The 26,218-nt window shown below is 37.6% G+C and overlaps 1 protein-coding gene across 1 annotated transcript in view; it reads left to right on the top strand.

Annotated features, from left to right (window-relative positions):
* LOC131692615 (cell division cycle and apoptosis regulator protein 1-like) overlaps positions 1 to 26,218 on the top strand; it is an 80,695-nt gene that overhangs the window by 17,344 nt on the left and 37,133 nt on the right. Inside the window, exons 6-7 of the mRNA XM_058979803.1 lie at positions 22,842 to 23,274; positions 23,612 to 23,729. Of these exons, the coding sequence (XP_058835786.1) occupies positions 22,842 to 23,274; positions 23,612 to 23,729 (551 nt within the window). The remainder of the gene's footprint in view (positions 1 to 22,841; positions 23,275 to 23,611; positions 23,730 to 26,218) is intronic.

Below are 26,218 nucleotides of genomic sequence, written 5' to 3'. Positions count from 1 at the left end.
AAGCCGTTAGCGATTCGAGAGAAAACGCATGTCAAGAAAGCAGAAGCCTAAAACAGGCGCGCCTTTTCGGAACGAGAGAAATCGACCAGCGAGCACGCGAGCGCAACAGGAAGGAAAGCAGGCAACCGCAAACTAGAGACGGAACTTTCGGAGCGAGTCTCGGGAAAACCTTGAGCCGTTGCACAGGGGTGCAGGTCGACGAAGGCGGACCCCTCTGGACTCCGCAGACATAGCAAAAGTCAATCTCATAGGTAAGCTGCTTCATGGTGACACATCAAACCAAGATAGACCTCAGTCACTGGCGCAAGCGCACGAGCCGTATTCGGAGCAAGCAAAACCATGCAGTGGATGGAGCAGAGCATACCAGGACAACAATTGAGCACAGCAGACCGTGGCGAAGCGGAATCACCAACGGACATACACCGCTCAGAGCGGGGGATTCAAGTAGGACGAAGCCAAGCACCCAACCCTCCTCACAACCTGCCAACTCCAGCTGCTTACACAACGTTCCAGCGTTTGCCGTTCTCGATACGGGAGAAATCGAAGCACGAGAGTCCACGACACGCAAGCCTCAGAAGGCCAGCCGTTTGTCAGAGCGAGAGAAACTGATACAGTAAGAATCCAGACGCGGACGGAACATAGATTCGGATAAGTAAGTGAGCTATGAGCAACACCAGCTACAAGCACAGAACGAAGACGTGAAACGAAAGATAAGTAATCCTGGATTGGTGTCGACAGCCTGTTAGATCCAGCACAGTCGCGATCCGTAAATCGGATCCATCAGACAGTTGTAGTGGGGGTCGATGTGAAATCAACCAAAAGAAACGCGATTCTGGGCGCGGTAAAACCCTAGCACTGGACTCATATCGATTTGGGAGACTAAATACCTCCTTTCCTAAGCAGCTGTCAGTCTTAACAAACCAAATAATCTACCACATTATAAGTCCTTAGTTTCAGTATTAGTCGTAAGTGTTAATTCTAACCTATTTAGCCCTAATAATAGGTTAAGAGTTTATTGAATGTTTTGCCGTTGCAAACGATAGTTTCGAGTTTGAGACAAGGACTTACCCGGAGACTTATAGCCAAACTTTAGTTGGCGGATTCGCAATGTTTAGCCAGGATTCGCTGGCGGTATTATGTAGTTTTGTGATTTGTTTTTTGAGATTAGTTGTTCCGTAGCTAGCTGGAGCATGTAGAAGAATGTCGATACATCGAGCATCGCACTCAATTAGCGATTTAATTAGTCTCCGGGAGACTCCTTAAAGGAGTATGGCTCATAAATTTCTCATGAATCGAGCCATTGCCGATTCATGAGAAATTTTTCTGTAACGGCAATGTTGTGTTACAGTAAAATGTGTAATTTAAATGTAAAAAGGGAGGAATAAGAGATTAGTGTGTACTGCAAGAGGTGGGCATTTGACAGCCCGCTTGAAAACAAAAGATCGCTGCACAATTTGCTTGAAAACAAATCCCCGGAAGAACGGGTGCCAAAATAAAAATGGTTAGTCGGAGAAAAGAGTTGACCGAGTACGGTCGGTGGCGGTCTGCGATTCCCGCCGAAAAAAAGGGAGTCTGAAAAAAAGTCGACGGAGAGCGGTGGTATTTCTCCCCGACGGGAGGCGTCAAAAAAAAAAAAAACGCCACGAGTGAGTGAACGGTCGAGGTCGGGCCGTAGTGCGACCGCTATTGCAAAAGTGGTACCCTTTTTCCCACAAAGGCGAGATTCGCCCGGCAAGTTTCGTGGTGGACGGAAGTGAAATTAGGTTGGCCGAAACGAACGCGCACGTGTGCCTATTCTTGCTTCGGCCGGGTCAAAAGGCTAGTTTTTCCATCCCCTTTTGCTTGGGTATCGTCGCAATCGTCCTGGTGGTCATCGGTGTGGTGAAAATAACGGAGACATTTTATCCGTGCGCTCTGCGATCGGGAGACAATTTTGATTATCGCCAGCGACATCAACAAAACTGCGCTCGTGTTCCCGAGACCCGAAAAAAGCAAGATTTGGAAGTCCCGGAACTTTCGACGAGGCCGAAAGACGTGTTAGGTCGAGCAGCATTGAACGGGAATTAACCTCGCAGGTTACAATTAGTTGGCGCTATCATCGAACGCACCGGCGACGACGGTGAACGAATCGACGCAGTCAAGACCGTCCCACCTCTCCATCAGCCGGCCTCGTTATGCAGGCGCACGTATGGTGAAGAACGACTGCCAGCCACGAGACATCACAGTGATCTGCTTGGTTCCAAGATGACCCACGAGATGTGATCGTCAACTACCGGTGAGTCTGCACATTATCTCTTCCCTCTTACAATAACATATTTATATTTGTGGGATTTCGCCTTTTGATTTGGGTAAAAAGGAGCAAATACAATTTTTTGTTACAACGTTCGTGTTTTCGCCAATTTGAACGCACTTCTCAGAGGCAGACCAGGACAAGCATGACGCAGCTGGTAACAGTACAATAATTTTAAACAATATTTTTACGAATAACGAATCACAACCAACTTCTTCGAAAGCCACTGAAATTTTGGTTTACTGTCAAAACTTTAATAGAATGAGGAGCGCCGTAAAGATGAACGAAATTCATAAGAATATATTAGGCTCCTCATTTTCGATAATTCTAGGTACCGAAACAAGTTGGAATGAGGATATAAAAAGTGAAGAGGTTTTTGGTAGTGACTATAATGTTTTTAGAGATGATCGTGATTTACGACTAACCCAAAGAATGTCAGGCGGAGGAGTTCTCATCGCAGTTTCATCTATATTTAATTCCGATCTTATTGTCTCACCAAAATTCAAAGAATTTGAACATGTATGGGTTAAAGCACATATCGCTGATGAAATCCACATTTTTGTCTCAGTGTACTTTCCACCGGACCTAGCTTGCAAATCAACATATGAGATTTTCTTTCAAGCAGCTGAAGAAATAATCTCTAATTTTCCTCCAGAATTCAAAGTTCATATTTATGGTGATTTTAATAAGCGCAACTTAGATTTTATTCCTGTCTCTGAAAATGAGAGCATTCTACTTCCTGTCGTTGGTGATAACGAAACATTACAATATATGTTTGAGAAAATTGCATTGCTAGGACTCAATCAAATAAACCATATAAAAAATCAACACAATCGTTATTTAGATCTGCTATTAACAAACATTAATGAAGATTTCTGTGTTGATGAATCTCATTCTCCCTTATGGAAAAATGAAACGTTTCACACAGCAATAGAATTCTCTATTTTTGTGCACAAGAATCATAATTTCATTGATTGTGACTTCGAGGACGTTTTCGATTATAGAAAAGCAAATTATGAAAATATTAAATATAAATTAAGCAGTGCTAATTGGCAGTCCCTTTTAAAGAATCAAGTGAACGTTGAATGTGGGGTGGAGATCTTTTATAATATTTTATGGCAAATAATACAGGAGGAAGTTCCACTCACGAAAAAACGACGAAATCATGCATCCAAAAATCCAGTTTGGTTCAACAAGGAAATTATTAATTTGCAAAATCGGAAGCAAAAAGCTCACAAAATTTACAGACAACACAATAATCAGGATAATTTGGAAAAATACCTTAACATTCGTGACCAACTAACTTTGGCTATTTCTTCGGCACTAACTGTATATAATGCAAAAACTGAAAATGAGATCAAGTCATGCCCAAAAAACTTTTTTAATTACATCAAAACTAAGTTGAATTCATGCAACTTCCCATCAAAAATGTATTTAGATGGGAAAGAGGGTGAAACTTCAAAAGATATTTGTAATCTCTTCGCAACATTTTTTCAAGAAACTTATTCTAACTATTCAGACAATGATCGTGACTTTGAATATTTTTCTTATTTTCCTGATTATTCAAGGGATGTTGGTGTCAGTCACATTAATGTTCAAGATATCTTGTCTGGTCTCAATGATCTAGATGCCACTAAAGGCTCAGGACCTCATGGAATTCCACCTGCTTTCATAAAGAATTTAGCAACTGAGCTTACGTCACCTTTATTCTGGCTGTTCAATAAGTCACTAGAATCTGGTATTTTCCCAAGAGATTGGAATTTTTTTTTTAATACCTATTTATAAATCGGGTAAAAAATCTGATATTCGCAATTATCGTGGAATTGCCATTCCGTCTTGCTTTCCCAAACTTTTCGAATCCATCATAAATAAAACCATTTTCATGGATAAAGGAAATCATATAGAAGCTCTTTACACTGACTTCAGCAAAGCTTTCTATAAGCTGGACATTCCCATGTTAATATTCAAACTTGAAAAATTGGGAATCGAGATGAGACTCCTCAATTGGATTAAGTCGTATTTAACAGATCGTCAGCAAATAGTAAAATTCTATGAGATGAAATCTGATATAATTAAAGTTACTTCGGGGGTTCCGCAAGGTTCACACTTAGGACCTCTTCTTTTTATTTTATATGTCAACGACATCTCTCTTATTTTAAAAAACATTAATATTCTCATACATGCGGATGATATGAAGCTATTTTTAGAAATTAGAAATAATAATGACTATAATGTTTTTCACGATGAAACACAAATCTTTTATACATGGTGTTGTAAATGTTTACTGGAGTTAAATGTTAAAAAATGTAATCTCATGACTTTTAGCAGAAAACAAATCACGGCTTCCGTGTCAATTACATTAGGTAATCAAACCGTTCAGAAATGCGATAAAATAAGAGATTTAGGAGTTATCTTAGATAAAAAATTAAAATTTGTGGAACATTACAACACAATTGTTCATAGAGCTAGTAATATGCTTAATTTTATAAAACGCTTCGGATATCACTTTCAAGATCCTTACACAATTAAAACTCTTTACGTAGCATATGTTCGGTCTATTTTAGAATATTGTAGTATTGTTTGGTCACCATTCATAAAAAAACACGAAGTGAGAATTGAGTCAATCCAAAAACAGTTTCTATTATATGCACTACGCAAGTTAAGATGGACAGTATTCCCTCTTCCATCTTATGAAGCACGTTGTATGTTGATAGATATTCAAACATTGAAAGAACGTCGGGACTATGCTATGATCTCGTTTCTAAACGATATCGTCATGCAGCGTATTGACTCATCTTACATATTGTCAAAATTAAATTTATATGCTCCTACTCGTCAATTACGCAATAGAAATTTGTTCGCGATAGGTCATCACCGTACAGACTATGCTAAATTCGGTCCACTAAACCAGATGATGGCTGTGTATAACGACATTGTGAAAGTATTGACCTTACCATGCCCCGAACAAGTTTAAAACAGTTCTTCAACTCTTTACGGCATCATAGTACATAGAAATAGTTTACAGGATAGTATATAAGCAATTAATATTTATATACAAAAAAACTATGATGAGATCAAATCCATCATGAAAAAGTTAAAAAATATGAAAGCTCCAGGTTATGATGGAATTTTTAACATTCTTAACAACCTTCCCGAAATCACCATGAGATACTTGGTCAAAATATTCAACAAATGTTTTGAATTAGCATATCACCCTGAAAGATGGAAAAATGCCAGGGTTAATCCTATTTTGAAGCCAGATAAAAAACCCAGCAGAAGCATCTACACGCAGAAAAAAGATTCGTAGGTTCAATAAAATTATGCATTAAATTCAATAAATTAAATTATTGGTCGGGAGACAATAAAATTATTTATTGAATTCAATAAAATTTATTTATTGTTTCAATAAAACAAAATTATCGTTCCGTTTTTCAATAATTATTTTATTGAAATTAAAAGAAAATTATTGATACTAAAAATGTATTTATTGAAAGCAAAAATTTGTTGCTGTTCTAATAAAAAAATATTTTCAAACCAATAAGTTTGTTTGTTAAAGTGATAAACAATAAATGATTGGATTCAATAACACATATTTTTGGTTTAAATATGCTAATTTTTTCTGCGTGTAGCTGTCGACCAATTAGTTTACTCTCTTCTATTAGTAAATTATTTGAAAAAATCATCCTAACTAAAATGATGTCACATATCAATGAGAATTCTATTTTTCTTCCTGAGCAGTTTGGATTTCGTACTGGACATTCAACTACTCATCAACTTGTGAGAGTAACTAACATGATAAAGGCAAATATCTCAGAGGGCTTTATTCCACTGGAATTGCTCTTCTAGACATCGAAAAAGCTTTCGACAGTGTTTGGCACAAGGGATTAATTGCCAAAATGTGGGATTTCAATTTTCCAATTTACATAATAAAAATAATTAAAAACTATCTTACTAACCGTACCCTACAGGTTTCTTATCAGAATTGTAAATCTAATAAGCTACCCGTTAAAGCAGGCGTCCCTCAAGGATCAAGCGTCGCAACAATCCTATACAATATTTTTACCTCTGATCTTCCAAATCTATCTACAGGCTGTAAAAAGTCACTTTTCTGTGATGATACTAGCATCTCAGCCACTGGTAGGAGTCTTCGTATTATCTGCAGTCGACTGCAATGAAGCTTGAATATTTTCAATGATTAGGGGAATTGTGGGAAAAACCGACACTGTGGGTAAAACCGACACCCCACAACTTTTCCTAGAAATCAAATTTTTATTCATTTCATAATGATACAATATTATTAGTACGTTTATTTAGAGCATTTGAAGAAAAATTGGATTTACGTTAGTGCGCCGAATGTCATAAAAATTAACAAAACATTCGACAGCAGCGTTCATACTCGTCTGGATGTAAACTTTCGTTGGTAGATTTTAAGGTTTTAACCGAACGAAAGCTTTTCAAATCACCCCATTTTTCAGTACCTATTATTATCGGCCTGTCCTATGATCAACTAGGTGCATTGAAAACGAGTTTGAAAAATTCAATATTTTTAATTGCTTTTATAAAAAAATGTGCACTGTTGGGGTAAAACCGACACCCTATGGTTAGGGTAAAACCGACACCCTGTTAAGATGGTTGTGTATAGTTGCGATTCATTTCAAAATACTGGGGATCTTTGTGACACTTCAATTAGCCTATTAGAACACTATAGTATTAGCAGAAACACACAGAAATACTTTTATTGTGTTTATTTCTTGTAAGTCTCTTTAAAAATCAAAAATTGGAATTTTTGCTTATCTGATTCTAACGAAGCTTTTGCTATTTCTGCAAAAAGGTCATCAAACCGAATTTATAGTGTTCTCTTGGTTTGTCATAGACGAATTTTATCACAATGAGACAATGATATTATGTATACTCCAATAGATCGTTGATGATCAGAGTCCGAAAAATCAAATCTGAAAAGATAGTTTTACTAAGAAGTGTGTGTGTGTCACTTATAAGTGAATGAATCCAATTAGCAGAACGTAGAACGCTTGAAAATCTTCTCTTATGAAATAAAATGAAACTGGAGGTTGCAATGATGTGCGCAAGGATTATTTGGAAATACTCATATCAATAAATAATCCTATAGCATAAAATACTCTTATTTATAGTACTACGCTTTCGAACTTTCTTCCCCTCACTACATGATGAAGCAATAAAAAGCACATATTTGCATCATACATACTCACACTTTATTAATCACGCATATATCTCATGTTTAATAAAGATAAAGATTTTAATAAAGTGGAGAGAAAATAAATTAAAGGGGGTGTCGATCTTACCCCTATGGGGTGTCGGTTTTACCCGCAGTGCTTACAAAAAGTCACTTTGTTTTCCAAGTTTTACAACCAATATTTTTTAATGAAATTAATTTTTTGAAGCGCTGAAAAAATTAGGTCTAGTTAAGAATTTTCCGAAGAAGAATTCTGCATAAAAATTATAATTTTATTGGTTTTGTGGCAACTTAGAAAAAGTGTTAAGCTTAAGGTGTCGGTTTTAACCATAATTCCCCTACCTGAAAAAAATGGAAAATTTCCACTAACGCGGCAAAAACACAATTGATTGTGTTTCCGCATAAGCCAAGAGCTTCTTCTCTTAAACCAAATAATAACCATATTATTGAATTTATTGGTTTAAATTTAACGTTGTCAGATCAAGTTAAATACTTGGGTTTTACGATAAAAAACTCACTTTTAACGATCACATTGAAGGAATCCAAACAAAATGCAACAAATATATATAATGTTTATACCCTCTTATAAATAGGAATTCGCGGCTCTGCCTAAAGAACAAACTATTAATTTATAAATAAATATTTAGACCGGCAATGCTATATGTAGTGCCAATCTGGGCAAGTTATTGTGCTACTAGGAAGAAAACGCTTCAAAGGATTCAGAATAAAATTCTGAAAATGATTTTGAAGCGTCCTCCCTGGTTTATCACAAATGAGTTGCACAGACTAGCAAACACAGAAACATTAGAAATTAGTTTCCTTGGCGACTTATCTTTGTTCGCTGATCTTGTTAATGTAAATGAAAAACAAATTCTCGCACATACATATGTAATTTTATTCGACATTATCAATTAATCAAAGCTCCAAAAAATAGCTTATGCTAAAAGGAAGACAAAATCTCAAAGTAATTAAATTCAAATTAATTACGCTCCAATAATACACTAGGCAAATTGCAAAGAAAGCAAATCTATTTGATTGTTTTATTGCATTTTAATAAATAAAATTTTACAAATATTTCCTCTTGTTCAAAAGAAGGTTAACATAGAAATTCTCAATCACATGTAATATTTGAAATATATAAAGGAGTTTTCAAAGTTCTAGTACTGTAAAACATATTGGTAAAAATTAAAATCAATAGAAGTCCAATAATGGTTTCAGAGACTAGTTCATATTCAAAATGAGAAACTTCATATAGATTGAAATAACATTCAACAAATATTTCAAATGAAGCATGCATATTTATAAAAAAAAGTAGCATCTCAGACACATAATCTATAAAATTCCAGAAATGTTTAATTTTTTTTTAAATGTATATATTTTTCGTTATCCTTTATTCTTCATGGAAATCAATCAACGTATTCAGGGCATTTTTAAAGTAAGGGAATGTAGTCTAGGTTGGGACGGGTTTGTTCAGAGGCTGATATCTTGTTTCCATGACAATATTGTTTAGCTTGTAGCACACTATTTTGTAGATATATTATGTGGCTTACTGTCTGCGAATGGAAGATGTTTACTTGCAATTTTAAATAAGACTCAGGATCAATTTTCTACATGACGGCAAAATGGCCAAAAAAAGAAGTGTCCTATAGGTTGGGACACTTTCAACAATTTAAATAATTAAAGGCAATTTAAATTTTAATGCATTATATTTATTTTTTGGTTAATATTTATTTGTTAATTGGCATTTTAGAATAAGAATATGTAACTGAAAGACTTATTTACTTCCATTTGACAAAGTTAATCTGACTACCAGTTTTACATGTAAAACTTGTACGCAATCTTGTACGCATGCGTAATTGTATGGTGTCCCAACCTGTACGACACGCTTGTCCCAACCAATTTTTCGAAGAAAAAAATCCAATGAAGCAAACGCAAAACCCTGATCGGTAATAACATATTACTTACTTCTTAACACTTTAAAATTATTTACATTGAAATTTCAACGAAAAAGATTCAATTTAAGATGGCGCAAAAATCAGCACAACAAAAGATTTTTCGCTCGTTTTTTGACACTGCTTAGTGCAGCTGTGACAATAATTAACTATAACATCAACTTGGTATAAAAAATGAGCTACGATCGAGTCTAGTATGTGCTAAAATAACAGATGGCAACACTGCATAGGAACGAAAATGTCGAGCTGTCCCAACCTATACAGCGTCCCAACCTATACGACAATCCCTTACTACCCAGGTAACCAACAAGCATTAGTGTATGCAGTAAAACAGCATATAATTTGCATTTCGGATGCTTCTTGCAGTACATTTCCATCGTTTATGCATATCTGTTGTTAATCAGCATTTTTTTTATCTTAAATACGTTTATTTAGGCCCAAATGCTTTAGCTTAACGAGGCCGATAATTCATTTTTTTTAATTACATGTCACATGTTAGTGGGGGAAGGGAAAGCCGTATTTAGGGGCGGCTTGCTCTCCTCTTATGTAAGTAAAGGAAAAAGGTAGGAAGTGGGATACATATTGTGTAATTGACATCGTCGTTTGCTGATTGATGATTGTGGCGGATATGCACACTTTGTTGTAGTGTTGTAGTTTCCAGCCTGTAATCGCAGGGGTGAGGGGAGGGTCGATATTTCGGATAATTATTGGCACTCTGATACTGTCATGATGTTCTCTATATCATCTGCATGTGAGGTATGTCATGATGTTCTGGGTAGACGGTTATCAAGAAGGGTATGCACCGAAGACTCGTGAAGCAATGCCATATTGTAGATACAGGGATAGGTTGGTGAGATTCTGCTGTGAATGAGAGAGGGGAAAATGTATTAAACTTGGACATCAATAGTTTTCAAAAAGATATAGATAAGAAAAATATAGGGGTGTTCACGGCTTGCCAGGACGTCCCGGACTGGCACATAGGGTGATCTACCTCGGGCCCGAAGGGAATCTATTAGTTGGGACCTGGTAACACAGTATTCTGCGCACAGCCAAACAACATGCTCGATGTCGTGATAGCCGTTCTCACAAACACAATGATTACTTTCAGCAAGCCCTATACGACGGAGATGCGCGTCAAACGAGTAATGGTTGGACATGATCCTTGACATCGTACGAATAAAGTCCCGGTTCACATCCAACCCCTTAAACCAAGCATTCGTTGATACCATTGCTCCATGTTGTTTGCCAACTATCGAGCGTCCTCTGACGAGAGATGCTGAAAAATTCGTTGAAGCAAATTGGTCTTTCGTAAGTGTCGCCTTCTAATGCGCCCACCTTGGCTAAAGAGTCCGCCTTCTCATTGCCCGCAGTAGAACAATGTGACGGGACCCAAACCAAGGTAATCTGGTAAGATTTTTCAGATAAAGCACTCAGATATTACCGTATTTTCCCCAGGAAATACGGTGAGTGCTTTCCAGGCTTCGCCGCACGGATGGCCTCAATGGAGCTGAGACTATCCGAAACGATGAAGTAATGGTCTGAGGGCAGGGTGTCAATGATCCCGAGAGTATACTGAAAGGCAGCTAATTCTGCGACGTAAATTGAAGCAGGATCATTGAGTTTGAATGAGGTAGCAAGATTTTCGTTGAAGATACCGAAGCCTGTGGACCCGTCGAGAATTGATCCGTCAGTGTAGAACATTTTGGCGCAGTCGACTTGATGGTATTTGTTATAGAAAATATTTGGGACCACTTGTGGGCGAATATGATCCGGAATTCCACAAATCTCTTCCTTCATGGATGTATCGAAAAATACAGTTGGATCAGAAGTATCTAAGAGATGAGCACGGTTGACGTTATACGTAGATGAATTGATGTTCTGTGCCATGTAATCGAAGTACAAGGACATGAATCGGGTCTGAGAATTAAGCTCGACAAGCCTTTCGCAATTTGCAATCACCAATGGGTTCAGAATATCGCATCGAATGAGCAATCGATATGAGAGGTCCCAATATCGATTTTTCAGCGGAAGAACGCCCGCCAGCACTTCGAGACTCATCGTATGGGTCAAGGCAATACGCTAGCAACGATACTGGATTCGCTCCAGTTTGATGAAGTGTATGTTCGCAGCGGAGCGAAAGCAGAAACATCCGTACTCCAACACTGATAATATCGTTGTTTGGTACAGCCTGATTAGGTCTCCTGGATGGGCACCCCACCATGTTCCAGTTATTTTACGGAAAAAGTTGGTCCTTTGTTGGCACTTCTGTTTCAGATACCTAATGTGACATCCCCAGGTACCTTTAGAGTCGAACCATACCCCGAGATATTTGAATGTTGAAGCCTGAGCAATAGTTTGATCCATTAATTGAAGCTGTAGTTGCGCTGGTTCACGCTTTCTAGAAATTACGACTAGCTCAGTTTTCTCCGTGGAGAACTCGATACACAGGTAAGGTCCAAGGTATCTTGCAGTGGTCCTTGCAAGTCGACGGCTTTAGGACCTGTAATAGAGACCACCCCGTCATCTGCAAGCTGCCTTAGCGTGCAGGAATTGACAAGACATTCGTCAATGTCATTCACGTAAAAATTGTAGAGGAGAGGCATGAGCCCTGGGGAAGGCCCATGTAGCTAAATCGTGATGTCGATAAATCGCCATGCGAGAAATGCATTTGTTTTTCAGACAACAGGTTTAGCAAAAAGTTATTTAAAATTGGCGAAAGACCATGCTGGTGCAACTTCTCATAAAGAATGTTGATCGAAACTGAATCGAAAGCCCCCTTAATATCCAAGAATACTGATGCCATCTGCTCTTTGTTAGCATATGCCATTTGAATTTCTGTTGAGAGCAACGCAAGGCAATCGTTCATCCTTTTGCCTTTGCGGAAACCAAATTGTGTATCTGACAGTAAGCCATTTGTTTCGACCCAATTATCGAGGCAAAACAAGATCATTTTTTCGAATAACTTCCGGATACAGGACAGCATTGCAATCGGACGATACGAATTGTGATCGGAGGCTGGTTTTCCTGGTTTTTGGATGGCGATGACCCTCACCTGTCTCCAGTCATGTGGGACAATGTTACCCTCAAGAAACCTATTAAATAAATTCAACAAGCGTCTTTTGGCAGAGTCTGGCAGATTCTTCAACAAGTTGAATTTGATTCTATCTGGCCCTGGGGCTTTATTGTTACATGATAAGAGAGCAAGTGAGAACTCCACCATCGTAAACGGTGTTTCGTTCGCGTTATTGTAAGTGACGCGGCGCGGTAGATTTTCTGTGCCGGGGCGGAATCCGGACAAACCTTCTTGGCGAAATCGAATATCCAACGGTTTGAATATTCCACGCTCTCGTTAGTACTGTTTCGGTTTCGCATACGTCGGGCCGTGCCCCAAAGAGTGCTCATCGATGTTTCTCTTGTTAACCCGTCGACAAACCGGCGCCAGTAACTGCGTTTCTTAGCTTTCATTAAATTTTTCATTCGCACGGAAATTCGGGTTTTAATGCCTCAAAAATCCGGGCTGAGTTCAAATCGCTACTACACTTTTTTATCATGACTAAATTTGTAGAACATATGCATGTTCAGTTTAGTATTTTCTTACCCATCAATTCCACATTTTTTTCATGCCAATGTTCAGTCACTTCTGCAAGGGAGCATTTTTTATAAAATCGTTCATATTTTTTCAATTTTCAAACTTTATTGCTCATTTCCATGTGTAATTGCTCGTTTTGCTCAATAATCTGACAATGAAGTATTGAGCAACTGAGATCGATCAAAGCAAACATAGTTGAAAAAATGTAGTTTGTTTACATCCGACTTTTTAAAATTTCAAAAAATGAAGAAATATAAAATTTATCAAGAAAAATCCGAATTACAATCACTGGAGCTCGCTGTTTCTCTTTTCGGAAACCCGTGGGGATTATGTTCTGGACAAAACTTTACGCAGTCCACTGCCAACTGCCTGACTAATTGGTTTAGTTTTGGACTCTGTCCTAACACGCAGTGATAGTCGAAAGTTCTAAAACTAATCAATTCAATCAATCATTGAAAAATTCATTCATACATAGATAGGAAGTTTTAGTAAATTCATAAAACAATGTGATTTGCATTCATCCGGATTTTTTTTACAGCTGTATTACCCCGATAAATAATAACTGGTAGACGCTTTTGCTAACTACTACAATGCATGTATGGGTGCGACTTATGCAGCGGAATCAACTATGTACTGGACAAACACATTAGGTCTGTTCCAGTACCAGGAGAAACTGGAAGTACTCCGGAGAAAATCGTTCCTGTACTCTCTTCTTCTTTTTTTCTTCTTCTGGTAGCAAACCGGAGTAAAAAGGAGCAAAGATTTTTTGCTCCTGTTTACTCCGGAGTGACTTCCGTGTACTGGAACAAACCTATTTATTATACTACAAATGATCGCAAATTTGTCCCGTTTTCTATGGGATTTCCTATCTTTATGGGACTGACGGGATCATAGGCAGTATAGGAAAATGAAAATTAAATATCTATCAAAATCTTCGTTATATTGAAAATAATTATAGCATGAAGCAATCTCACTGCGTTACACGTGAATAATAAACATTGACGGCGACAGCTAAATCACACGGGAATGAGATTTGTGCGAAAAATCAATTCACAATTGGTCAGCCAATTAGCAAAGCACGATACCTTACACGAATGAACTTCAAACTCTTTGAATCTTTACGTACTTCCTGCAGCTCTCGACACATCAGAGCCACACATTAGTGAAGATTAGCGATGTTTTAAAATTTTACAATCAAGTCATACAAACAGGTCAAATTCATCTTATGTTGTTCATAAAAAACAACAACAAAGAACGTCAAGCATAATATAACATTCCAAGTTTGATTTCTAGATAAAAAATATTTTTATATTCAATTCTATAGTTCTCGTCATTATTTATTCTGGCACAAATTATAATATTTATAGTTGAAACAAGATTAATACTCCATGTGAATAAAAGGATTTGTAATTTCGGTAACGATAAGTAATGCCAATTTACTATAATCGAAGTATCATGATATTGGAAGAGGGCTATTCTGACCAAGCAATATTATAACATCCATTAGAATATTCCATTCAGCATACAAAGGTAAACAAATAATTCACGGCATTCGGAAAATCTGCCAAATAAATATTCAGCAACATAATCCCAGTGAGCAAATTTTCTGGCAGAGACCGCTCTGCTAGATTTCTGTAAGTCTTGGTTTGGCAGCCCTGTCAGATTTCTGCGCGTATCCTGTCGAGTTAGTTGAGCTAGGGCGAACTCGGTTTCGCTCGCGTTTTCTGGCAAATTTTGACAGGAACCGAGCTAAACCCTGGCATAACTCGGACATAAACTGTGCAAAGATCCTGGCAATTCCTACCTGGTAGAATTTAGCGCGAATCGAGCAAAACATCTGACAAAGATGTGGCAGGAAGCGTGCAGAGATCTTGGCCGTACATTTCTGACTGGATTCTGGATAAAAGTGAGCAGCATCGGTTGGTTTAACCGCTTCTGCCAGAAACGGTTGTTGCATTTGAGTGAATTCGTTGTCAGAATTCTCGCACAAATCGCGCAAAATGCTCGCAGAAACTCTACCAGCATCAATTTCGCTTTGCTCAACTTTTGCTATCTTTCTGCTTGCCACGCTGACCGGGATGTTGATATGCCCATCACCGTTTCATAAATAGTATCATGTTGGGTGTGGCAAACTATGTGCGTTATCGTTTTAGCAAATGCACAAATCTGAGAACGTGCCATTTGAGCCGCTACTGATTCCTGATGTTCTCGAATTTTTATTAGCGTACATCATTGAGTTGATGTTATTTGATAGGCCGTGTTACAGAATTTCATGAAACCGGATTCGGCAACCGATTAAAAATTACCACACTATTGCTAAATTGTTTTTGAAAGATTAGCTGGTCATTATCAGCCTCATTCTGCATTACCACGGATCATTTTTTGAACAAATGTGACTCAATAACGACCCCAAAATCAAGCGGGTATCAATTTCGATCGAACCACATTCATTCGAAAAATCAATCCGCCGTAATGCAGAATAAGGCTGTATGACCCAATGAACTGGAATTGTTTGTCTAGACACAGTATTGGTGCAATAAAATCTGAGTAAAAGTAAAGGGAGAGGTATGGTAACAGAATCGACCTCAATGTAAATATATAGGCAGAAATATTCACTTTTTATATCTACTCAAAAATTCGAGAAAGTGCTATATTAGTGCATGCGCATCTGAAGCCCAATCAGTATACGTAAAGGTCGTATTTTTCATTTTGTTTTTCGCGGGTTGCTTGTAGCTTATGGTTTAGGGGATTTCGGTCCGTTCCGCGAGGCAAAATTGCAAAACCGGACGAAGTGGCGACTGTCTGCCAAGTAAACACCGGTCCTCGGGAAGAGCACTATATATTCCGCCTGTTTGTCTCGAACGCTGTAGCGTCAAGTCCTCTATTTTGTCTAGTCCAATGTACCTTGCTCCTAACAACACGTGCTAAGTCGCCAGTGATACCTGAGACGAGACATGCAAATAGCAAAAAATCGAATGCAGCCACGATGTACTGTCAAATGCATCCAGTTCATTTAAACTATGTGAGGCAAAAGAGAGGCTATGTACGACGAACGATAAAATTAACAGTTGGCGGATAATTGTATTTCGGAGCTTGACCGGTCTATTATTGGTTATGTGATAGGAATTGCAACAATGTGATACTGAGCATTTGGCGGCGGCTATGTTGAACCCCACTGTTTCAGCCCATTTTCCGATAGCGTTTACTGCGGCTTGAAGCTTTATCCGCACTCGAGCGGTCAATCTTCCCACTAAGACGATTATGATGTCGTCGGCGTAGACGAAAATATAAACTCCTCCCGGCAGAGATGCAAAGAGGGAGTTCATACTGACGAGGAATAAAGTGACCCTGTGGGATACCGTTTCCTTCCACATATGTTCTGCATTGTAGGCTACCGACTCCCACTCGGAAGACACGATTATTGAGGTAGTCCTTGATGTAGTTCCCAAGGTTTCCGGTAACTCCCCAATTAGCTAGTTGCCGGAGAACCTCCTCGCGATAGACTGTGTTGTAGGCCTTGGCGATGTCCAATATTGCATGCAGGTCGTCCGTCAGAGCCTGCCGGAGGATTTCCCCAAAGGATCCGAGGTGGGCTCCAGTCCCTCCACCCTTGCAAAATGCGAATTGGCGCTGGTCAAGATAGGAGTTTTCTTCGAGGTAGGTCATAAGCCGCTCCATAGTTTTTGCTACGCAGGGGAACAGGCTAATCGAACGGAAGTCTTCGCCGTACGGGGAGTGTTGCCCTTCTTTGGTATGGGGATTACAAGGGCCGTTTTCCAAAAAGCATGCTGCAACATAGGATAGCCGACATCATCTAGTCCCGCGGAGTTGCCGTGGACGGTAGCGAGTGTCACTGTTAATTCTATCCCGGAGAACACTGTTGAAGTCTTGTCCGGATTCCGGAGTCCGCTCTTCCGAGTCTTCTGCATCGTACTGAAAAGGTTGGAAGGAGGGCAGCGTCTGAGGATAACGAGCTGAGGTGTTTGCCGAGTTCTTCGGCAATTACTTGGGGTTCGACTGTTGTGGTTCCGTTGATTTCGAGGGAGAAGCCGACTTGCCTTCTTTTCCCGCTGAGAACGTTAACTCTGCTCCAAAGCTTAGTGGTGGAAACATCGGGAGATATCCCTTGGAGAAACGCGTTCCAGCTCTTGATCTTCGCAACCTCGATGGCCTTCCTGGCCCGGTTTCGTGATGTACGAAACTCTGCTGCCCTTTGTTCTTTCATGGGGTGACTACCGGGGGTCTTTTCAGTATCCGGAGTGCTTTGCGGCAGTCTTTGATGGCTTGACTGACCTCTGGGTTTCACCAGTGGGTGGTTCAGGGTGGAGGTATGCTACCACAGTTAATGCATTTGCTCTCCTCTTTGCACGGGACCCCTTTGCTGACTTGGTGTTCCCGCTGCAATTGAGGCAAACCTCTTTTGATTGCACGCCTTTGACTTTTTTACTTAAAACTTAAACTTGTTTACTTACAGGCTACGAATTTTATAATCCTAATAAAAGAATTCGAGGATTTGTAAAACTTAATTGTTTCCTGTCGCTGTTGAGTAACAGTCTAATATACACTCCCCCTCCAAGTATATTGCGAATTCTAGTTTTTATCATCTCCGCTCCACTAGTACGTCGCAAATTCATATTTAGTTTTTAGTTGTTATAATTCATGTTTCCCAAGTGTCAATACGCGACATCGTTTAAGAAAGGCCCCTTGATGATGGCAAATGTCTGTGTGTGTATGTATGTGTGTGTATGTATGTGTGTGTATGTGCGTACTATACTTTTCCTGCATCCGGCTTGCAAGTGCTTAAAATGCTCTAATCTGAAAAATATGCTTTATATCGTTATTTACAAGATTTTATTGGAAAGCTGAGAAAATGTCCTATCAGTGTATGTACAAATATTTTTTAGTTAAGTGTACTAAATGATTTTTTACTAACGAAATAACTCATAATTTGTGTTTTTGGAGAGTTTTTTAATTATTCTAATTATTAATCAACAAAATTTATCGTTACTACTGCTCCTTTGATGCCCCTTAATGTTCTCTATAACTTTTTATTTGACACTTTGTCTATATCTCTTTTCATTTTGCTGCTATATAATAGTTAACACAGCAAGACCTCGCCACAAATGTAGTGGGTTCGAAATCGCTATTTTTGCATATGAAACGATGTGATAAAAACGATTTTGCGTCGAAACCAAAGAGATAATTGAATGGAGTCAAAGAAGGAACTGTAGAACTTGCTGAGATGAATTATTTCCATGATAATAATGGTGATGTTTATTATTTACTATTTTAAGAAAATTAACGAAAATGCTAATAATAGCACTAACTTTAAACTAATTTACTTCTAAAAGAATACTAAATTCACTTAACTGAAAGGTATTAATACATTTTTCTCTGTAAAATTTTCCTGGCTTTCGAATAAAAAGAAAAACCTATTTTAATCCACCTAGCGGTGCAATTGTGCCTTTCTCAATCATGAATCACGAGAATGTGTGGGTTGTTTATATTCATTAAAAAATTTTAAATGCATATATTACATTTTATTATTATACATCACATGACAACTATATACAGAAAAATAAATCATTATTCGAGTTCTAAAATTTCGAAAAAGAAAAAACAGCCACGGTAATATTGAACTGAAAAAAGGTGCGAAATCGGCAAAGTCCCAAAAAGTCGATTTTTATAAAAAAAATTTTTTCGAGATAACATAAAATCTCGACGTTTCATGCATTTTAAAGATGTTTGGCATCAAAAATACGAATTCGATTTCTGAAATTTCATGGGGTCCCCCCCTTGAAAAATTTTTTGAGTTCCGGCTTATATGGGAATTTCATATGTGACAGGACGATTTAGTCTATATTTCCGGAACCATATAAGCGATCCGTACGAAATTTTATAGACATCTATGGGGATATTATAGCTATCATTTGGGACTAAGTTTGTGAAAATCGGCCCAATCATTTCAGGGAAACTGATGTGAGTTCGTAAATTTTGAAAGATGGCCGCTTTTCCCGGGCACTTCCGGAACCGTCTATGGTGGTCAATGTAGTCAACGAAAGTTTGTTTGGCTGTCGGTGACCTAGAACTGCAAAGTTAAGTTATTTGAGAGACATTTTAGTGAAATTTTTACCTTTTTTGCTTCCATCGGAGTATCGATTTGAATCACAATTTGCTATGTGATCGCACGCCACAAATTTAATAGCCATTTACGGGGACGCAACATCTTTCATTTGATACTAAGTTTGGTTAATTCGGTCTAGCCATCTCCGAGAAACCGATGTGACTGTTAGTCTGAATTTGGATACTTCCGCCGGGGCTTCCGGAACCGATGATGGTGGCCAATGTGACCAAAGAGACTTCGAATGGCTGTTAATGACCCAGTACTGCAAATCGAAGCAGTTGTGGTCACATTTTGGAAAATTTTCACCATTATACATTCATTGCAGTATTTCTTAAAATCGACATTTTCTGCGTGATCGTACTCATCACCCTGTAATTCCGGAACCGGAAGTCGGATCCATTAGAAATTCAATAGCAGCCTATGGGAACGTTTGCACCTTTCATTTGGGACTAAGTTTGTAAAAATCGGTTCATCCATCTCTGAGAAAAGTGAGTGAGATTGTGTTCGCGTACACACACACAGACGCACATACACACACACACACACACACACATACATACACACACAGACATTTGCCGAACTCGACGAACTGAATCGAATGGTATATGTCACTCGGCCCTCCGGGCCTCCGTTAAAAAGTCGGTTTTCAGAGCAATTGCAATACCTTTCTATTGAGAAAGGCAAAAGATGCGAAATCGGCAGTCCCAAAAAGTCGATTCTAAAAAAAAAAATTTCGTGATAACATAAAATCTCGACGTTTCATGCATTTTAAAGATGTTTGGCATCAAAAATACGAATTCGATTTCTGAAATTTCATGGGGTCCCCCCTTTGAAAAAAATTTTGAGTTCCGGCTTATATGGGAATTTCATGTGTGACCGGACCGTTCAGTCTATATTTCCGGATCCATACAAGCGGTCCGTGCGAAATTTTACAGACATCTGTGGGGATAATATAGCTATCATTTGGGACTAAGTTTGTGAAAATCGGCCAGACCATTTCCGAGAAGCTGATATGAGTTTGCTAGTTATGAAAGGTGGCCGCTTTTCCCGGGCACTTCCGGAACCGTCTATGGTGGTCAATGTAGTCAACGAAAGTTTGTTTGGCCGTCGGTGACCTAGAACTGCAAAGTTAAGAGATAGGAATATGTCGTCCAAGAACAAATTATGAATCGTCCTAAAACCCAACTTTTGGATAATGGATATTGCTATAATCATACTTCATTATTTCGAGAAAATTAGCAAAAACCTCCTCAAAAACACTAACTTCAGATTTTTAGTCTTGAAGAGCTGCATTATTTGTTCTTTGATATGATACACTTATGTTTTCTTGTTTTCATGTGTTTGGGTTATTGAAGTTGGATATTTTTATCTCATTTTCACTAATACTAGCTCTTGTTGAAAAAGTATGGCACTTATTATATCATTTCTTATTTTTATTCGAAAGCCAGGAAAATTTTGCATAGGAAAATGTATTAATATCTTTCAGTTAACTGAATTTAGTATTATTTTAGAAGTAAATTAGTTTAAAGTTAGTGTTATTATTAGCATTTTTGTTATTTTTTTTAAATAGTAAACAATAAACATCACCATTATTATCATGAAATTAATGGAACTCAACAAGCTCTACAATTCTTCTGTTGAATCCATTCAATTATCTCAATTATCTATTATATATATATATATATATATATATATAATATATATATATATATATATATATATATATATATATATATATATATATATATATATATATATATATATATATATATATATATATATATATATATATATATATATATATATGTATATATATATATATATATATATATATATATATATATATATATATATATATATATATATATATATATATATATATATATATATATATATATATATATATATATATATATATATATATATATATATATATATATATATATATATATATATATATATATATATATATATATATATATATATATATTATATATATATATATATATATATATATATATATATATATATATATATATATATATATATATATATATATATAATATATATATATATATATATATATATATATATATATATATATATATATATATGTGCCAGAAACATTGATTCATTCTTTCAGTCATAAGCTGTTCTTTAAATTTGTATACCCAATGGCCCTCGAAAGTAATTAGGGGTTGGCTCCTTCTTTCATTTTAAATGGGATTGATGGTTTGAAGCAGTCTTGTCAATATAATTATTGACAATATTTCTGTCTCGTTTGCCCATTTTACCCAAAATTAGTGGTTGGCCGCTTCTTTCAAACATGAGCAGCTCTTTTAATCTGCATGTTTAATAAGTTCGCTGTGTTGATTTATTCGTTTGCCCGGTTTACTTAAACATAAGGGTTGATTCTTCTTTCAAATATGAGCAGTTATTTGAACCTATATACAATTAAACCTTGGTATCGTCGCATAACTGAGACCAAGGATCCGAAGCGGGATCCGCCGGGTTCCGATGGTGCGTCGGCGGCCCCTCGCGAGCAAACCTGTGATCCACTCGTTTGCCCGGATTACTCAAACATAGGGGCTATCAACTAGTTCAAGTGGAGCGATGTCGGACAGCACCGGGTTTAAAGCGATGTGGTGTAGCCACATTAGGCGTCAACGCTTAGTAACAGAAAAATCAATGTATTTTGTAAATTATGCCAAACGACCATTATGCCAAATGAACATTATGCCAAACGAACGTATGTGTCACATACTGTTATGCCAAATGAACAATATGCCAAATGAACAATATGCCAAATGAACTTATGCCAAACGAACTTATGCCAAACGACGTGCTCCCGGTATAAACGGCTTGACACAAGCATAATATTGGATGACGAAGTGCAGAAATTTGAGTTTGCAGCAATTAAAGACATGCTAATCAATTTGTCGCTACTCAGCATTCAGAAGAATATTTTGAAAGCAATTGAAGTCGATCAATGTAAATTATGATTGATTGAGGTCCCAAATGCTAGTGTTTCCATGCCAATACTGCTGCTATGCTCATGACTGTCCCATATACTATAGGATTCCCTGTACATATGGGACAATTATTCGAAAAGCGACCAGTATACTAGTCGTACCATTGTGTCTCTCTCTCTTCAGTACACTGCACCTTATAGTAATTATAATGTCTTTTTGTCGATCTCGTAAGAAAGTATAATATGTCAATGCAAAGCAGTTGGTGCTAATATTCAAAACTATTAATATAACTGTCAGCCACACAAATGTATGGCGTCTGAACTCTACAATTGTAAATCAAGATATATGACATGAATTCCGTGCACGGGATCCTACTGTGGACGTCTCTTTCAAGAACTTTATCTGCTGTAGCTCAAATAATTAAGCAGAATATTGGATTGGTTTTGCAGTATTTGCTAAGCAGCAGCGATCGACCATCAGATAAGAACTAGTCAGTACAAAAGTTCAATTTGATTGCTTATATTATACGCTCAACATATTTTTTCGGTTTTTATTTTTAAGCGGTTATTTTCTTTACACTAGACGTTCAGCTAGAAAAAGCTAATATTCGTTTCAATTAACCATTAATCATAAAAAAATTACCCACACCCGTTTACCGTTAAAGTTTAATCTGAAATCCCCTACTACTATATACCAACACAGGTACCGTTTCGTGGAGCTCTATTATCGTCGTTCTGAAACCTACCACAAGGGTCGTTTGATTCCAGCACGTATCGAAACTGTGGTTATCTTTCTACCCGATGTACGTTCCTGCCTACCAACAAATTCGGAATGGGATGAGCTGCATCTTAATTACAAGTCGCATTTGGAGCGTATTGTTAATATTCGGTCTTCCGATAGTCCAGAGTCAGCAGAATCCGCAGATGTGGTAGCAGTGGTTCAACAAAATCAATCCGAAGTCGACGATAACATTACATCTGCGGAAGATACGCCAACTTTAGTGGTTGCTACTAGTTCCTCTTCTGACAGCACAAGGGCTATCGAATCCAGTGACCAGAAACCTGAATCTACCAGCCCAGCCGATAACAAGAAAGAGACAGCCGAGGAAGCTCCAACAGTGGCAGATTACGAAAAGGCACATTCATTATCTTTCTTAAGTTTTTATTTTAATTAGGCTCCCTAACTATCAAACAACTAGAGTGGAAACATTTCGCGTCAGTTATGGAGAGCTTGTCTATTATCCAGCTTACACGGGTTATAATATGTGACAAAATTTTCAATTAAATTTTCAACAATGATTGTTTGAAAACGACTGACTGCGAATCTGAAAGCGAAACCGTATGTTCAGCTAGATCGAGTGATTGGCGAGTGATGCGACCTTTTATTGTGTTATCAAAAACTCGCAATATTTTCAGTGCGTTTAGTTGATTCCGCTAAATTTTAATTAACCGCTCTTTTGCTTTTTTATACAGGAAGTATCCGATGCAGCTTCTAACAATATTAAGAGTTCAACTGAATCTCTGGATGTTAAAAAGATGAAGATAGCTGAGTTGAAATCTGAACTCGAGGCTAGAAATCTCTCCACTGACGGTAAGTTGAGTGAATATATTTAGTTATAGGCTATGCAGTCACTCTAAAAATCGGCTTTTTAATCAAGTCCCGGAGGGCCCAGCTTCATATAGTCGGCCCTATTCTGCGCGGCTTGTGACGTGAGATGACTAATCTCACCTCACTCTACGTGACTTTTCTCACCCGATTCTGAAGAATTCGGGTGACGTGAGACGCCCATTTAACCGCAAAGGGGAATCTCACCTCACCCGAGTCGACTCTCAGAATCGGGTGAGAAAAGTCACATGAAGTGAGTACCCAATTTTGAAGAGTCACTTCGGGTGACGTGAGACGCCCATTTAACCGCAATGAGGAATCTCACCTCACTCGAGTCGACTCACAGAATAGGGTGAGAAAAGTCACGTAAAGTGAGGTGAGATTAGTCGTCTCACGTCACACGCCGCGCAGAATAGGGGCCCAGTTCTTGTTCACATGAAGTAAAACAATTTCTTTCGCATTTACAGATCCATGCGACAATCATTGCATATTTGCAATCCAAATTTTTTATTTTAATTTGTGCGTGTCAACGGAAAGATTTCCTTGTGCACGTTGGTTATGTTTCTTTTATTATATGCAAAGAATTACAACATTCTCCCGGGTGACTTATCAACCACACAACTACAACTAATTTCAACAAACAGTATGTTTTAAGTATGAACTGATTAATTGAGTCCGTCACACGCCATTTGTCAACCAAAACTCACAATTGTCAACTTTTATACATGTCTAATCATGTCGCGGAGGGTACGGCAGGTTCGCTAGTGCAATGTTGGTCCAAGCGTGCCGTGGCGACCAGCAACTGTTTCGCCCGCGCGTTGTTTTTGGCATGCCAGGTAACACAAAAAATCAAATATTTTAAAAACCTTATGCTCGCTCAAAATTTTTTTCTTGGAATTGAAAGCTAACAATATATGCAAAATTTTACAATTTAAACGGTGTAAATATCGCGTGAAGAAACCGATTAAAACTGTATTTGTTTGAAAAATTGTTTAAAAAATAGCAGAAATAGTTAACATTTGTTAAACTATTTTTCGATATTTTCTAGACTAAACATTTGTTAAATCATCAGTGAAGTTTGGGATCATCCATAAATGACGTAGCATTATATGGGGGAGGGGGGAGTTTTGTATCTTGTGATGATGTGTGACGACAAGGGGGGTAGGGGGTCATGTCATGCTACGTAGCTTTTTTAAAGGAGAATAGAATAGAATTTTTAAAAAAATTTACGGTGACAAGGGGGGGCAGGGCTACCGTCAAGCTACGTAATTACCAGGGGGGTATTTAGAGGTTTGTGACGAAATGCTACGATGGAGGAGGGGGGTGTTAAAAATCACTCAAAAAATGCTACGTCATTTATGGATGATCCCTTTGGTGTAATTCGCAATTTAACTTTGGCAGTAAACAATATTACAAGAAAAAGGCGTATAAATTTTCAATCAACAAAAACTATTATAAACATTTCGAATAACGACAAAATATTTCACGAAGATGTTCACGGGTACCTAAACAATAAAATTAAACATATTTTGCAAAATTCACCACTTTGTGAAAAATGGGGGGGGGGGGCACCTCAGAAATTTTTACTCCTACTTAACGAAATTGCGACAGTTTCGCATTTGGTGGTGATAGTTTAATTACCTTTGAATAGGCCTTTATTTTTAAAACAAATTAAAAGTTCAAAATTGACGTCTGTTTTCTGTGGTTAGTTGTTGAAGAGAATACTAACTCATGTAATTCGAAACCATTACCTGATGGAAATAAAAAAATGCATTAGAACGCATCTTTACCATTTTAATTTTGTTAAAAACCCTTACCAAACAAAAACCTTTGCTTCCGTTCCGCCATTTCGTTTTTCTTGTCATTTTCTTTGAATTTCAAAATAGCTATTGGGAAGATGCCATGTATACTAGCGCCACCTCAAAAAGTTTAGAGGAAAAGCAGAAAAGTGTAAACAAACAGCATGCATCAGACTAGTGATTTTGAAAAAGATTTTCTCGGTACGTTTTTGGTCTAATGCTTACTTTTTCGTTATCAGGTTGCTGGTTGGTTACTGTTTAAGCTTTTTTATAGTTTGCAACAATTTAAATTAAGAACTGAGCGCTTAGCAGGTAGAAATTCCTACCTCACTTTGTGAAATTGCTCTTTGTTCACAATATTGCAATTGATTGTTATGAATAAAAAAGTGGTCTAGTTAGGTCCAACGCTAGCTAGTTATGATGTCCGAAAATCTCACTATAGTCCTCGTATAATCAGAATATACGACATTGATTTATTAGAAAGATTTCGTGTGTAATTGATAAGGTCTGTTCCAGTACCAGGAGAAACTGGAAGTACTCCGGAGAAAATCGTTCCTGTACTCTTTTCTTCTCTTTTTTCTTCTGGTAGCAAACCGGAGTAAAAAGGAGCAAGAATTTTTTGCTCCTGTTTACTCCGGAGTGACTTCCGTGTACTGGAACGAACCTATAATTTTC

This window comes from Topomyia yanbarensis, chromosome 1 (assembly GCF_030247195.1).
Source record: "Topomyia yanbarensis strain Yona2022 chromosome 1, ASM3024719v1, whole genome shotgun sequence".
Lineage (NCBI taxonomy): Eukaryota > Metazoa > Arthropoda > Insecta > Diptera > Culicidae > Topomyia > Topomyia yanbarensis.
Note: the sequence above shows the minus strand (reverse complement) of the source record. Positions and strands in the feature narration are given on the sequence as shown.